The sequence below is a fragment of the Anabas testudineus genome, chromosome 7 (assembly GCF_900324465.2).
Source record: "Anabas testudineus chromosome 7, fAnaTes1.2, whole genome shotgun sequence".
In the NCBI taxonomy this organism is placed as follows: Eukaryota; Metazoa; Chordata; class Actinopteri; order Anabantiformes; family Anabantidae; genus Anabas; species Anabas testudineus.
The window spans coordinates 12,114,960-12,128,569 of NC_046616.1; the positions used below are offsets into that span (position 1 = coordinate 12,114,960).

At 40.1% G+C, this 13,610-nt stretch overlaps 3 protein-coding genes across 5 annotated transcripts; all 3 read right to left on the reverse strand.

The window, feature by feature from the left end:
* Nucleotides 1-2,679: 2,679 nt before the first annotated feature.
* Nucleotides 2,680-4,951, reverse strand: rpl10a (ribosomal protein L10a). Its single transcript, XM_026369047.1, has 6 exons — nucleotides 4,882-4,951; nucleotides 4,371-4,442; nucleotides 4,203-4,283; nucleotides 3,348-3,496; nucleotides 3,073-3,245; nucleotides 2,680-2,890 (listed from the first exon to the last, which is right to left on the reverse strand). The coding sequence occupies exons 1-6, from the start codon at nucleotides 4,884-4,886 to the stop codon at nucleotides 2,720-2,722; spliced, it is 651 nt and encodes a 216-aa protein (XP_026224832.1). The 5' UTR covers nucleotides 4,887-4,951; the 3' UTR covers nucleotides 2,680-2,719.
* Nucleotides 4,952-5,798: 847 nt separating this feature from the next.
* fance (FA complementation group E) lies at nucleotides 5,799-9,198 on the reverse strand. The gene is made up of 10 exons (XM_026368432.1): nucleotides 8,918-9,198; nucleotides 8,007-8,571; nucleotides 7,850-7,894; nucleotides 7,717-7,773; nucleotides 7,166-7,309; nucleotides 6,961-7,084; nucleotides 6,649-6,724; nucleotides 6,498-6,564; nucleotides 6,286-6,411; nucleotides 5,799-6,196 (listed from the first exon to the last, which is right to left on the reverse strand). Exons 1-10 carry the CDS (start codon nucleotides 9,115-9,117, stop codon nucleotides 6,092-6,094), a joined length of 1,509 nt encoding a protein of 502 aa, XP_026224217.1. The 5' UTR covers nucleotides 9,118-9,198; the 3' UTR covers nucleotides 5,799-6,091.
* A 319-nt stretch (nucleotides 9,199-9,517) lies between these two features.
* On the reverse strand, nucleotides 9,518-13,545 carry mkrn4 (makorin, ring finger protein, 4). 3 transcript variants are annotated; one of them, XM_026367911.1, is made up of 8 exons: nucleotides 13,239-13,545; nucleotides 11,832-11,960; nucleotides 11,486-11,727; nucleotides 11,294-11,382; nucleotides 10,853-11,103; nucleotides 10,651-10,758; nucleotides 10,334-10,433; nucleotides 9,518-10,247 (listed from the first exon to the last, which is right to left on the reverse strand). In XM_026367911.1, the coding sequence occupies exons 1-8, from the start codon at nucleotides 13,307-13,309 to the stop codon at nucleotides 10,086-10,088; spliced, it is 1,152 nt and encodes a 383-aa protein (XP_026223696.1). In that variant the 5' UTR covers nucleotides 13,310-13,545; the 3' UTR covers nucleotides 9,518-10,085. The 3 variants fall into 3 exon arrangements, with proteins under 3 accessions (XP_026223696.1, XP_026223695.1, XP_026223694.1); XM_026367910.1 differs by having other exon boundaries at nucleotides 11,471-11,727; XM_026367909.1 differs by having other exon boundaries at nucleotides 11,465-11,727.
* Between the last annotated feature and the right edge of the window lie 65 nt (nucleotides 13,546-13,610).

A 13,610-nucleotide genomic window follows, 5' to 3' on the forward strand; every position in this document is an offset into this window, starting at 1 on the left:
AGTACTAACAACAGATCGAAGCTGGTATTAATACCTAAAAAGTAAAAACATTTGAAGAAGGATTTTTTAAAAAACAAGTGTAACGTTGTAACGTCTCTGATTACCTGGTGTACGGCTCCAAGCACCTCAGCTGTGCTGGAGATTCGCTCCACAGTTCCACTGAGGATGTCCAGAGACAGCTGCAGCCTCTGCAGGATCTTACTGCGCTCACTGTCCAAGCACAGGCCCTTCAGAGTCTGGAGACACAAACACACACGTGTCCATGCTCTTTAGCGTCTCACAACAGATCCTTCGTCCTACACTGTACCTCCAGGGTCTCCCTGCCTCTGGTCAGCTCCAGCTGGATGTTCTCCTCAGCCAGGTTGCGGGCGTGCTCCTCCGCCTGCAGCCTCTGCTTCAGGGTGTACTGATCACAGCGGAAAGCCAGGGCAATCTGAGAAAAGGCCGACTGGGAGCAGAAATAAACTCAGGTCATTTATTTCACTGAGGTTTAAATGCATCCACACATTTCTTACATTGACATGATTTTGTCTGATTAAAGTACAGATCTGAATTCCTTCCCTTAAAGAGAAACTAACATGTTGTATTAACATGTCTTTTATGTGATTGTGGAAATTCATCAAAAACAATGAAAGTCAGGAATAAATAATAATATTAATATTAATGATAAGACACAACACAAAAGAAAGCTGCTCTCACATTACTAATCAGTAATACATCAATCTGAGGTGGGGGCCTTACCTCCAAATCTTTCTCTGACATCTCTGCACTGTCAAAACAGAGGATTGATAGTGAAAATTCAGATTAATCAGACTATCTCAACATACACTGCCCGTCCAGAAAAAAATCCACAGCTGGATTTAACTAAGCATATTGGTGAGAGCCTCTCATTGGATAATTACTGCTTGGATGATTATTTTTCAGCTGCCAACAAGTTATTTAACCCAAACTGATGAAGTGAGTAGCTTCTCATTTCTTAAACAACCATGTCACAAGACGCATCCTGTGGTCATGGAAAAAATGTTAATCTGTTTGAGAAGGGGTCAAATTATTGGCATGAATCAAGCAAAGAAAACATCTAAGGAGATTGTTGAAACTACTGAAACTGGGTTAAGAACTGTCCAATTGAAGAAGCTGATGTTTATCTGATGAGTCCAGATTTACCACAGTGATGGGTGCATCAGGGTAAGAAGAGAGGCAGGTGAAGTGAACCTCACTGAGAATCTTTGGGATGTTTTGGAGAAGACTTTGCACATCAGGTCCGACTCTCCCGTCATCAATACAAGATATTGGCGAAAAATGAACGCAACTCTGGACGAGAAATAAACGTGACATTGTAGAGTGTGAGTTTTCTTTGGACGGGCCGTGTATTGTGATGGTGAAGATAAAGAAGTTGAATGTTGCACCTGTTGAGTCCTACACGCTCTATGATGGACAACTCGTTCCAGCTTGTGACTAGACGCTCCTCTTGACTAGTTTCTGTTTTAAAAATAAAATCTCATTGAACTTTCCACTCACTTGTTTTACACTTTGTTTTTATGAACATTTTTAGCTGTTACCTTCTTCACTGTCCTCGCTGTCTGGCATGGTGGACAGACTGTGACAGTGTGTCTCCTCATCAGGCTGGAAGAGGTTTCAGAAATATTACATCTGTCACAGATTGATGGAATCAGTGAATCTAAAAGGGACAGGAAGGTCAGGACAGCTGGTCGATTATTTCACTCACCTCTGTGGTCATCGCTGCATCAACTGCTGTCGTCACGGGAATCATACACCGTGTGAAGCAAGTAAAAACTAGATTAAACTATTAAAACCCTCATAGTAGTCAGTTTTGCTAAAATTACAAATACATTCTCACAAGTTCCTCTCTGTCTGTCTCCCTCAGTCGCCCTCCTGGACTCAGAATAGATAATCTCATTAAGAGATCCACAGTCAGACCAGAGCAGAGGCTCATGGGTAGCTGTGGTTCTACCTGCAGTAAATACACACAATGATGTTGCCTAAGTTTATGATCTAAATGTCCAACTTCTGCAGTTCCCATACCCTTCACTGAGTAAAATCCAGTAAATCCACCTCATATATTTGACTTTCCTGATTCATGGAGAATTACTAACAAACAGAATACTGTAGGTCAGCTGGGCCAGGACTGTTGGATCAATACTAACTACTATAGTTTTTTTTTTTTCTTTTTATATTAATTTCATTTCTTTTGAGTTATCACTCTGTTGGTCATCCAAGTAAAGGATTGGACTGAAGCTTTCATCAGGCTTTACTACCTTCTACTAGGCCCAGACTGTACCAAGAGATCCGTTTATATTTCATTATAGTTAATATTGAACTTATGTTTCTTATGTGAAGTGTAAGGACGCTGGTGAACTGCATCTAGTACATTTGTACTTTTAGTCATGTCTCTTACCATTTCACCAACCAGTTAGGTCATTTTGTCTTACACAGTAGAACTTGTGTTGCAGTTCAGTTTGTACATTTTTTCAGTTTAGTCATCTTTTAGCTTTTTGTTTAGGGCCCATAAATACTGGTATTGTTACTGGTATAAAGTACTAACAAGAACTTTCTTTGTATACACTGTATTTTTGGGTAAATAAAACTTTTTGGAAACCATTCTCTTGTCTACCTACTTGGGTCCTGACCAACTAAAATAAAAACCCAGAACATTCAAACTTTGGAGCATCTCCATTTTTATTAGTAGAAAAGCTTCGATTTAGTACAGGCGCTGGGGTTTGCCCATGGTGCTCTTGATGTAAAGGGCACGCACGTTCTGCCAGTTCTTCTTAAGCAGAGACACCAGGAAGTTGACAGCGAGGTGGATGTTGTAAACAAGCTCATCCTCAGTCATCTTCACATGTCCTACAGCCACAGCCAGACAGAGCACCTACAACACAAACCAATAATCAGCACTTTTCAATATAAAAGTTGGTGCCCATAAATACAGCAGTCAACATTTTTGTGTTGGGCATGGCATTTGAGCCTTTATTGAAAAATGTGACACTAGAGACAACAAACTTCATGATTACTGCAGTACTATTAATAAATATTGACAACTGATGAACATACCTTCTTCATCTGGAATTTGATGGTGGATTTGACTTCATCCACCTTGGTATTCAAGTTCTCATTGTGAGTGAGCAGGGAGGGGAATTTGCCAGCCTTGTTCAGCCCAGGACCCAGGATACGAGGGATCTGCTTGATCAGAGACTCTGAGGCCAGGAAGGCATCATATTTCTTTGCTACAAGACAGCAATAGACAAATTAAGAAGCTTGTCAGTCCCCCCCATACCATTTTATTAAATCACTGATAAAGTGGCTTATAAGTCATATTCGCATCATACCAAGCTTTTTGACCAGCTTTTTGTTCTTGTTGAGCTTCTTGAGAGCCTCAATGTCCATGTGTGGCAGCTCAGCAGCTTTGGCCTCATCACAGTGCTGTTGGTCTCCCAGGACACACACAGAGAACTTGGGCCTTGGGAGAGTCTTCAGCCTGTGTATTAACAAACCAGTTAGCAACACAACCTCACTAGAAACCCAGGTAGCTCAGCTGGTTTACTGCGCTGTACAATGATTTCCCTGTCCTAAAACAGGGGGATGTAATTTTTCTTCAGGAAAGAGTAGCTGTGTTTTCACTCATTAAATTAAATTTTAGATTTATCTAAAATAAATAAATGTTATCTTAGTCCTTTTGTCACTTTACATATGTAACACTCCAAGTTATTCATACTTTACAAAGTCAGTGTGCCACCGTTTGTGATTGTCGTCATTACCTTGATAGTCACATCAATATATTGCACAACATTTTATTTCCTCTTACATTTAAAATCACACCGAGTGAGATATAACCTGCCAATTTTACTGTGTAGTAGAAAAAAATCTTACCCATACCACCACTGTGGCTGGCGTCCAGCAGATCTTTACCGAAATATTAAATGGTCGGCTTGAGGATAAGAACTCAAAGCCTCCCCTCATGTTTTAAGACCCAGGGTAGGGGTCCGTCTGCTTTGCCGTCAGCCAAAGCTGTGTCGGCTCAGTCAGACTACCCAGAGTACTTCTCCATGTCTGCCCCTGGCCTGTCTGGACTAATTTATGCCTCATCAGGCCTCTTCTTTTTTTTCCATATAAAATACTGTGATTACTCAGACAGGGCTGAAGCACACAGGGAAAAGGTTGGGTGAGACAGTAAAAGGTCGAACCTGACAGTGCCGGAGAAACGCTTGTCCTTCTGGGGATCATAGTTTTTCAAGCTGATCTGCAGCTCCACAGACTCCACAAACCTAAAAGCAGACATTACATTATATTCTGCAAGTTATTTTTTTAAACGATTGCTTATTTGCTTTACATATTCCTTAGTATCAACTTACTTCCTTGGCTTGGTTGAAGAGCCCTGAAGGACCTCCTTCACAGCTTCATACAGTGTATCCCTGGAGACCTTACTGTAAGGTGACACATTTCAGGAGTTAAAAGTACTGAAATTAGTGAAAATCCTGTTTAAGGCCTTCTTATCAGGGGTCTCGTAAAAGTGCGACAAAGTGTAATAAATTGGGTGGTAGATGCGACAATACTGAGGTTAAAATACGCTACAATAGTTAACTTATACATCTGATGTTGGATTAGAGCGTTAGATGTATTTTAAATCTGTGGATGAACGTGGATTAGTTAATAAACTAACGTGACTCTCTACGCCGGCAGATAAACCAGCCCGGTAAGTAGCAGTTAGCTTCATCTAAAACAATAGTAAAAGAGCACTAAAAACCTTAACTGCCACTTAGGACAGAACAGACAATAACATAACAAGGTTACTCGTGTAATACAACTGGCTTTACACGTTAAAAATGTTTATTTTTCCCGTTTACTGGTTACTGCGAGGCTAACCTCATTTTAGCGGCTCGTCCCTCTCGTAGCGCTACGCTGAAAAAGGAAGTACGACGGGAAGTGACGCCAGATAAAGGCGACCGCGATGACGTAATCAACACGGCGCAGACGTACGTTTTTTTTTTTCTTTTGTTTTATTATTATAAAATTTATCTTTTACTGAAATAACCAGAAATCTGTTATTTCTTATCTAAGTATTTTTTTTTCCATAAAAAATGCGTGTTTAATTGACAATTGGAGTCCTGCCTTTGGCATGTCTGTTGAATTATCACAACAAAATACTGAAATGTATTATACGATAAGAAATAATAAAAATATAAAATAATAGATAATAGATAATAATAAATAAAATAAATCTTTAATCTTTGCTGATCCCATAGTAGTGATCCCAATAATTTTCCCACCGTAACCCTTAAGAGGCTCCGTATAAGAGACTGAATTGTGTATTAACAAATCACTGAATCAGGCTTTATGAAAAAAAGTTATATAAATAATAAGATATATATAAAATGTTTAACATCTGAGACTATAACTGCTATATTTCATTTTTAGATTTTTATCTGTAGATCATCAGTTTATTTTCCAATCATTCAATAATTTTGGCTTTGGCTGTTACATTGCAGCTGTTAAAAGAACTTCAAAAGAATAGTAATGGGTCTGTTTAACTAATTGGAGGCACTTTTTCAAGGTTTAACATCGTTCAGAGATCTGTTTTTACCCAGCTCAGCTTCGTTTTTACCCAGCCTATCATATTAACTCTAGTGCTGTCAATAGCTTAATAGGTTAAGAGTCAAATATCTATTCTCAAAGGCATCCCGCACGTATCTGAACATTAACAAATGTGAGAGGTTTATATTTCAACCATACAACTGAGAAAAAATAAATAAAAAGAAACCAAAAGTATGGAGAATGGAGATTTTCTTTATTGAGGCAAAAGTTTGATTACACAGTTAACACACACTGCTGTGGACATAAAGCTTGACAACAGAATCTGCAAGGAAATCGACCAAATGTATTTATAATTATATAAACATGCATGTTATATAAAAAAAATATTCATCCTATATTGATTTGTTTATGTATGGTCAATGACTATAACTTGTCCTGTGAGGCATACATAAGTGTGCTGTTTACTACTAAAGTTTTCTGCACCATTTTTTAAATAATATACACTGTTGTAAGTGCTCTTTAAGTAAAGTAAAGTGTCACTTCATGTGTGTGTAATTCTTTTCAATGCAGCTTGAAGAGACTTTTTCAGGAAGGTTTCATTTAACATCAGGCAGCCATTCAAGGTATGTTTGTGTGCCGCATTCACCTGGAAAAACAAATCAAAACATATTAACAGGGATTACAACGGACATTTTATTTTATCATTACACTTGGAATAGGTTTTAAAAGGCTTACATGACTGCTATATTTGGTGAGGACTGTTAGCATCATTTTTGCAAACTTCACAGACTTTTTGAATTGAGGACTCTGGTTGACAAGCTGTTCAGTGAACTGTGTGAAGAGTTCTTCATTCAAGTCAGGCTGAAAAAAAACGAACAGGCATCTCAATAACAGTGGATATTATGACTAAGTGCAGAACTTTTCCCATGAACAAACATTTTGTTCACCTTGGAGTCTAGCAAGCTGTGAGTAATGGAGAGCACGGCTTCACTCCACGCTACTTTGAATGTCATTCTGGAAGACAAATATGACAAAGGACTGTAAAACCAACAACTAACTGACTCTTCACATGTAACAGTTAAATTGATTTTATCTTACTCAAGCACCAGTAGTCTGTAGTGGGAATCCAGACAGCCTTCTATCAGTCTGTTCAGTAGCTCGACCTGTGGATTCCCTGACAACAAAACAAAGTTTTAAATACACCAACAATTGATGTTAGGACCAAGGGGAGAGCTAAAGGTCCTTGATCAGTCCACATCAATTTGATGTGATAGAAGGCTGTCTGTGTTCTTTATGTGTACTTGAACCAGCAAACTGACTCCACAACAGGTTCAGGGCTGCTCATGTGCCACCCACTAATTCAGATCCCACTGAGACAAACAATAACAAAAAATGCAGGCTTCTCCTCACCTATGTTCTTCTCCTCTATAACTGGTCCAATAAGGGCGTGGCATATTGGTCTGGGATACTGGCTACACAGTGATGTTACTGTGGTGACCAGGCATCGGGAGGCCGGTTCTGACAGGGACAAGACCTGCAAATGTAGTACCAGTATATCGCATTAGCACCAAGCACGGAGGCACAATTTGTATCCTCAGCATATGCAGTGGTGTACCTTCTCCAGCAGGAGGCTCTTGATGAGTGTTGCTGCTGTGCTGAAGCTAAGGTCAGGGGAGAGAGCCAAAACACTGCTGCACAGTTTAGGCAGCGTGTGCTCTGGTAAATCAGAAAACCTGAGCGTGCTACACAAGACCTCCACCTACACAGACAGAGGGACGTGTGAATGAGAAGCAAGAATCAACTTGTAGCATGACACTAACTTGGTTGGTAGGAATCTATCCTGGTTTCTCCACTTTATTTCTTGTACTGAAGCTGCTACACATCCAGTTACAGCTGTACAATGTACCTACAACACCACCTTAGTGAAATGTATGTCTACTTTTTTTGTTCAGCTGCTGACTCAACTCTGTTATCTCTATTAGTGTTATATTGGGTATACATTAAAATTATGATATCTATCTATATAGATTAATATAATATTTAAATCCATCATGTATATAAATAGAGTGAATACAATATTACAAACATTTTAGAAATAACTGAGTAACCAAACAAATGTTAATGCAGGGAGGGTTAAAAGTCATCAATGACATATTGTGCACATACTTGGGCGGGGTCACAGTCATTCAGCACTTTGAACACATCTGTGGAGCTCTGGTCCCACTGAAAAACCACAATAAAAAAATATTTATTGTTGTATGTCGGAATGTCCTGTGCTGCCTGTGCTTGATAGACTTACCTCTGTCTGACTTTCCAGTAACTCCTTTATCTGAAGAACAGAGACCTAAATAAACAAACAAATTTGATTGGAAGAAATCAAATACTAAAACAAATAAAGCTGTGAATGTGTAACGTAAGTTGCAATGTGGACAGGACAGACATATCCCGAGCTTCACCTTTATATGTTCTGGCAGAGCATCACGTGGACTCTCAGGTGCTGGCTGCAATTCTTCAGCAGCTCTTTCTAACCTCTCTGATGTCTCCTCGTGTACACTGCCTTCTTCTGCATTGACATGCTCGCTATCACAGACATCCATCTTCATTCGTTTACTTCGCTGTACCATTTCTTCTCCATCTGAGTCCAGAGTGACAAAACTGCTCTTCCTTTTCTTTTGTGTCCCCAGCTCTGACAAACCAGACGTACTCTGAGATGCAGATTCTGCTGGATGTCCACTGAGGCACTTCCATCCTCCGGGCTCACCAAAACCACCCAGACGCTGTGACAGCTCCTGGAGTCTCTGGCCGCACAGTGGTGTGTACAGAGGCTCCTCGTTGTGGGCCCCCAGGCTTCTCTCCAGCTGTCTACACATAGCGGTGACCCAGGGATTTGGATGAGGGTCCTGTCTGAGGCATTTTAGCAAATGGAGAACAGAGGTCTGAGGAAGAACTGGGTGGACCAGATAGATGAAGGTGAGCAGGTTTTGTTGGAATAATGCAGGAAACAGGCACACCAAGGGTTTACTGGAATAGGTGAGGAAAAAGAAACAAGTGAGGCACAGGCGCAGCTATGTGACGTAATGTGATGGTCAACAGTTTGTCTTACAGCTGAAATAATTAACTGCTTTGGTAAAAAAAAAAAAAAAAAAAAAGACTGCGTGACTTCAGGGTTTCAGTGGTAAAGAAAGTATTCAGATAGTTTAGTGGAGGTGGAGTAGAACTAAGTTAAAGTACTTCTGATCTGTATTTAAGTGAAGTACTGAACTGTACTACTCTCCATCACTTTGTCAGCCGTTTCTATAGCAACACATCAAGTCTCATCCTTGTAACTTTACACGCTGTACTGCCGACACTGTGTACTTGTACTCACACGGTCAGTGTCCGGGCTTCAGTCTCCGTACAGGTTACTTCGTCCTCGCAAAGTGTTTGTATGAAGCGACACAGCGACATGTCGGGGTCCGCTCGGTGCTGCCTGTGGAAGACGCTCACGGCTCGGTCGGCACCGGAGGCTCCGCACATCAGAGACCGGACCAGCAGCTTCAGCTGGCCGTCAAAGCGGCTCAGAAACATAGCGGCATCAGACTGAAGGAGAGGCTGTCGACAGTCTGCAGCTGCAGCTCTGCAGGAAGCTGGTTCAGAAACACCGCCAGCGTGCCGTCACTTCTTCGCTTGTATAATTGTACTACGTCTGTGCTCTATATCGCCACCTGTGGCGGAAGTCGAGCTTGTCAATGGTACCGAGCTGTTCAGGAGACCTGCAGTGGAGTCAACTGGTGACTAAATTGTTTGTGTGAATGGGTGTTGGTCAAATCAATCACTGGTTTTAAAGCAAACCATACATTCTGTACTTCACCTACAGTAACTTGTACTAAAACTTTCATTACTGATATCTCAGTCACTTCTGTAGCAATTCACAGTACATCTGTAAAAGCACCAATAAAAAAAAAAAGCATGACAAATCTTTTCAGTGAGAAAATGTGAAGCAATGTTTTATTTTTTGTGTACAAGTATGACTTGTTTAAAAGAAATAAAATCATAACATTCTGTTCTTGCCAAAACTAGGAAAATTGTACCAGTACGGCATCATGAGTGGACATTAGCAAGAAGTACAGTTCACTTTTTATCTTTAGACAATTAAAATTACAATCCACATAACACTTTAAAAATATCAGGGATTAAGGGAAAATTTACAATCTGTAAAGAAGGCCATGTATAAACCACAATGTCTTGGGCTACTTGCATCTAGACCAAGGGCAGCAAACCTGTGGAGAGCCACGTTCTTTACTAGACTGTAACGAGGTATTTTCACAAACGTGGCTGCTGGCTGGCAATATTTGCTGCTGCAGTTTGACTAAAAACCTGAACACCCTAGGTACTCCAGTGCATGGCTGATATCCCTGGTCATGGCTACTCAAAAGTTGTTTCAATACAAAGAGGACAGTAGGGTCAAAACACAGCCGTGTGTCCCCCTAAGGCCGATTATGGATAGTTGAGGCTCTATTCAGTGGTTTCCGGCACTGACAAAAACAACGAAAGGCTCAATAACCATATTCCTCAGTTAAGTAAAAGGGAAAGTCGAAGTCATCATCGTCATCATCTTCACCACTGAGAAGGGTCATGGCTATGAAAAAATTGAGGAGGTCAACACCATTGTAGACATCAGCCAAGTCGTCATCATCATCGTCATCTTCTGTAGGGTACTGCAAGCGGGAAACAAATCAAAAAGTAAACATCAGCTCATGCAAAGCCACAGTCATGGTGAATTTATGTCACACGGTCCATGTACCAGAACTGATCGGCTACGTGCAGGTTTATCATGTCGATAGAGGCAGTCAGCTTTGAAGGGACAGCATCTATATCGCGAGTAGTAGCTGCAGCTTTTCTTACTATTGAAGACACAACAGAACAAGGGGAGGGGTATTCAGTTGCATGTGTGCATTTTCACAACATCACCTTCCAATTTCATACAGTCAATATTTGTTGAGTCATTTCATACTTTTTAATTTCAGTTAATAAAATCTTATTCTGTTTGAGTTTATAGTTACTTGAAGTGGGTCATTTTCACTGTGCAAAAAAACAAAAAACAAAACAAAAAAAACAAACCTGAATTTCTCTTTGAAGGCAGCCACTACACTTTCCTTTTCTTGTCCTTCAACCCAAAGTTTGTTTGGTACGTAAAAGGCAGACTTCACCCGGCACTGTGGGCAGCTCCTGAATAATTATTAAATAGACATGTCAAGTTAAATCCTTTATAATGCATCATGAGATGCAGTTAAATATTCATATAGATATTAATAGAACCTACTTCACTACATCTGGCCCCAAGTCTCTTGTTTTCCTCCAGGTCATAATACATTGTAAACAGAACGAGTGATTGCAGTTTGGCAAGATTCCAAAAACATGGTTTCTCGGATCTGTCTTTTCATACACCTTGTCCATGCAAATGCCACAGGTCACGTTTTTACTCTGGAGGAAAGCCTCTGTTTCCTCTACTCTCCCCAGGGTGCTTGAGGCGGCAGCAGCAGCTCCATCCTCTGTGGTCTCAGTTGAAGTTTCCTGAACACAAACTTTGCAATCAGTAAACAACTAAATCTAGTTCAGTTCACTATGCAGGATTGAGAGAACTTTGCTAAAATATCACATCAATCCACAATATGAACTATGATTTTTAAATGCAGTGTTTAGTACAGTCAAACAGGAGCAGAACAACAGTCTCTCGATGTGTAGCATTAAATCAGATCCAAACCTGCTCATTTCTTCCATTTATTGCAGATGCCTGAGCAACTTCTGAGCTTTGGATTGATTCCTGAGTGGCACCTAAATGAGAGCCAGTATCTGCAAAGTAAATCATTGAGGGTTATGCAATCGAAAACTTTTTAAATGATAAGAATATTCTATAATATGAAAAAAAAAAAACCTTTACTAAAGCATCCAGAACCTTGTGATTGTTCATCAGGATCCACTGCCAGGCGATTGATGTTTTGGGGCGGCTCCGAGACATTGACCACCAACTGTGATCTGCTGCATTCCTGCCTGTGCATTAGCTCAGCCTGCAGAAGAGCTGGCTCTGACCCTCTTCGGTCAGGTGGGGCATGACCCACATTGGAGGAGGAGACAGGCACTGAACTTCTTCTGCCTGCAACACTGCTATCAACTCCTGGTTGAAGGACATGGAGATACCTAGTAGAGGAAATAGTAAGAAGCTTATTGAATTTGTATGTGTGGGAGTTCTTTTTTGATTTAGTTACCTATACATGCAAGGAAAGTAAAGAGTACTAGCTTACCTGCAGCGTTCACCATACCAGCATCCACCTTTCTGAAAGTATCTACATATTTGGGCTGATGGTGCAACTGGCCATTCGTGTCGATAGTTACATCTTGAACCAAATCTGCAAGTGCCATTAATAAAACGCCTGAAAAACAGGAGATGAAGTTTTAATGTACCATTAGAGGCACAACACAAGTCTTTAAAAGCAAATTCCAACCAAAAGTCAGAATGTAAGGTGGTACTCTCACCTTCAAACGCCAAGTTATCATTTAAAGCAACTAACAATTACTTTATCAGTTATTCTAACAAAGATTTCTAAAGATTCAATGAAATTCCGATTTTTTTTTGGGTAGTTAATAAATTGAGCTAATAATTGAATAATTCAGTAGAAAAACACTGTATAATTCAGGTGTTTCAAAAAAAGTCTCGTGATTGTGGAAATATATTCAGAATAAATATAAGTGTTTTAAACATCTGTCTTGATTTTATCAGCACCAAACAGTCAGGTCGGCTTCTGCTAATTAGCTAGCTAATGCTAAACTTAGTTAGCAGCCATTTAATTAGCAGAGTTGATGCTAACTAATTTGCTAGTTTTTAAATTGTTAAATAAAAAAGGAAAGTAAAATTGTTTTACTATCGAATTTCAACAAACACATGGAAAACTAGCGGCTAACTAGCTAACGGTGAAGCATCCATTTGAAAAACAATAACGACAAATAAATCCCACACAGCTAGCTAGCTAAAGATAGTAGTGGTGGTCGTCCTACGAAAACAGACGCTGCTGACAAAATATTACGAGCAGCTGATAAAACATGCAGTAAAACTATCTTTTAATGTGAAGTACGTTTATTAGCTTGATGTGACAAAAGCTAAAGCTCCTGGAGAGCGCAACTGTTTGCGTTTACGTGCCGTCGGAAATTAAGGTGTTCAACGGCTGCAAAAAGTTTAGCCTTAACCAGTTTCGCTTGCTAATTAACGCTGGACGTTGGCACATTTTAAATCATAGCAGCTCACTTTTACTTTGAATGGGATTAAACAAGCGTTACCGCTAAACGCACAACAAAATGATATAGTTACTGATAACAGCCTTTCTTTACGCGGATACTTTCGGGGAATCCTTCTTTAAAGAAGCACGACGGACATCAATTAATTCACGTGCATTTCAAAAACACCAATTTTCCTAAAGTCAAACAACTAAAACCCTTTTAATTTGTAACCATATTTTATTTGCAACACTTTTTTACAACGGCGTGTCGCGTTTTCAACTAAACGTCCGCATTCGAACGCAGCACGGCGGAATTTAAAAATGGCACAAGCTAAGTGACAAAGTGACTCGTTAGCAGTTAGTTTCTAGTCATCAGAGCAGTAACTACCACACTGTCTGCTCATTTCTTCAGCTTAAGATCAGTGAAGTGCCCCTTACCAGCAGATAATTCCGTTACGGATAGAGTCCATCCTCCAAGTGTTTAGAACATGCCGCCAAGCGCCGTCCATCCCACTGAATAAATAGTTCCCAGCTGGTCGTTCTGACCAATTAGCATCGAAACCAGCCAATAGAAACGTGACGTGCTGTTCGTACGTAACGTGGTCAAAACAACCAGGAAGCGGTTTAATTCACAGGAATCAACCCCGAGGTTCACAATCTGCAGGCATGTGCACTAGACATGCTGCCTCATACTGGGAAAAAACGGAGAAAAAAATCAGTGTCAGTATTTATAATAAAGTTTATAAGTGAGATGTAACTAAACTAGATCTGCAGATAGGTTACATGTGACTGTAAGGACGAAGTTATTTC

Coding starts and splice junctions, on each gene's coding strand:
- mkrn4 (XM_026367909.1), bottom strand. CDS start 13,309: ATGGACGGCGCTTGGCGGCATGTTCTAAACACTTGGAGGATGGACTCT. Junction 11,383..11,464: donor TTCTGGATGCTTTAGTAAAG/GTTTTTTTTTTT, acceptor TTTACTTTGCAG/ATACTGGCTCTCATTTAGGT. Junction 11,104..11,293: donor TAAATGGAAGAAATGAGCAG/GTTTGGATCTGA, acceptor GTTTGTGTTCAG/GAAACTTCAACTGAGACCAC.
- fance (XM_026368432.1), bottom strand. CDS start 9,117: ATGTTTCTGAGCCGCTTTGACGGCCAGCTGAAGCTGCTGGTCCGGTCT. Junction 8,572..8,917: donor GAAGCCCGGACACTGACCGT/GTGAGTACAAGT, acceptor CACCTATTCCAG/TAAACCCTTGGTGTGCCTGT. Junction 6,197..6,285: donor TCACCAAATATAGCAGTCAT/GTAAGCCTTTTA, acceptor TTGTTTTTCCAG/GTGAATGCGGCACACAAACA.
- rpl10a (XM_026369047.1), bottom strand. Junction 4,284..4,370: donor TCTTCAACCAAGCCAAGGAA/GTAAGTTGATAC, acceptor GTCTGCTTTTAG/GTTTGTGGAGTCTGTGGAGC. Junction 3,246..3,347: donor AAAGCTGGTCAAAAAGCTTG/GTATGATGCGAA, acceptor GCTGTCTTGTAG/CAAAGAAATATGATGCCTTC.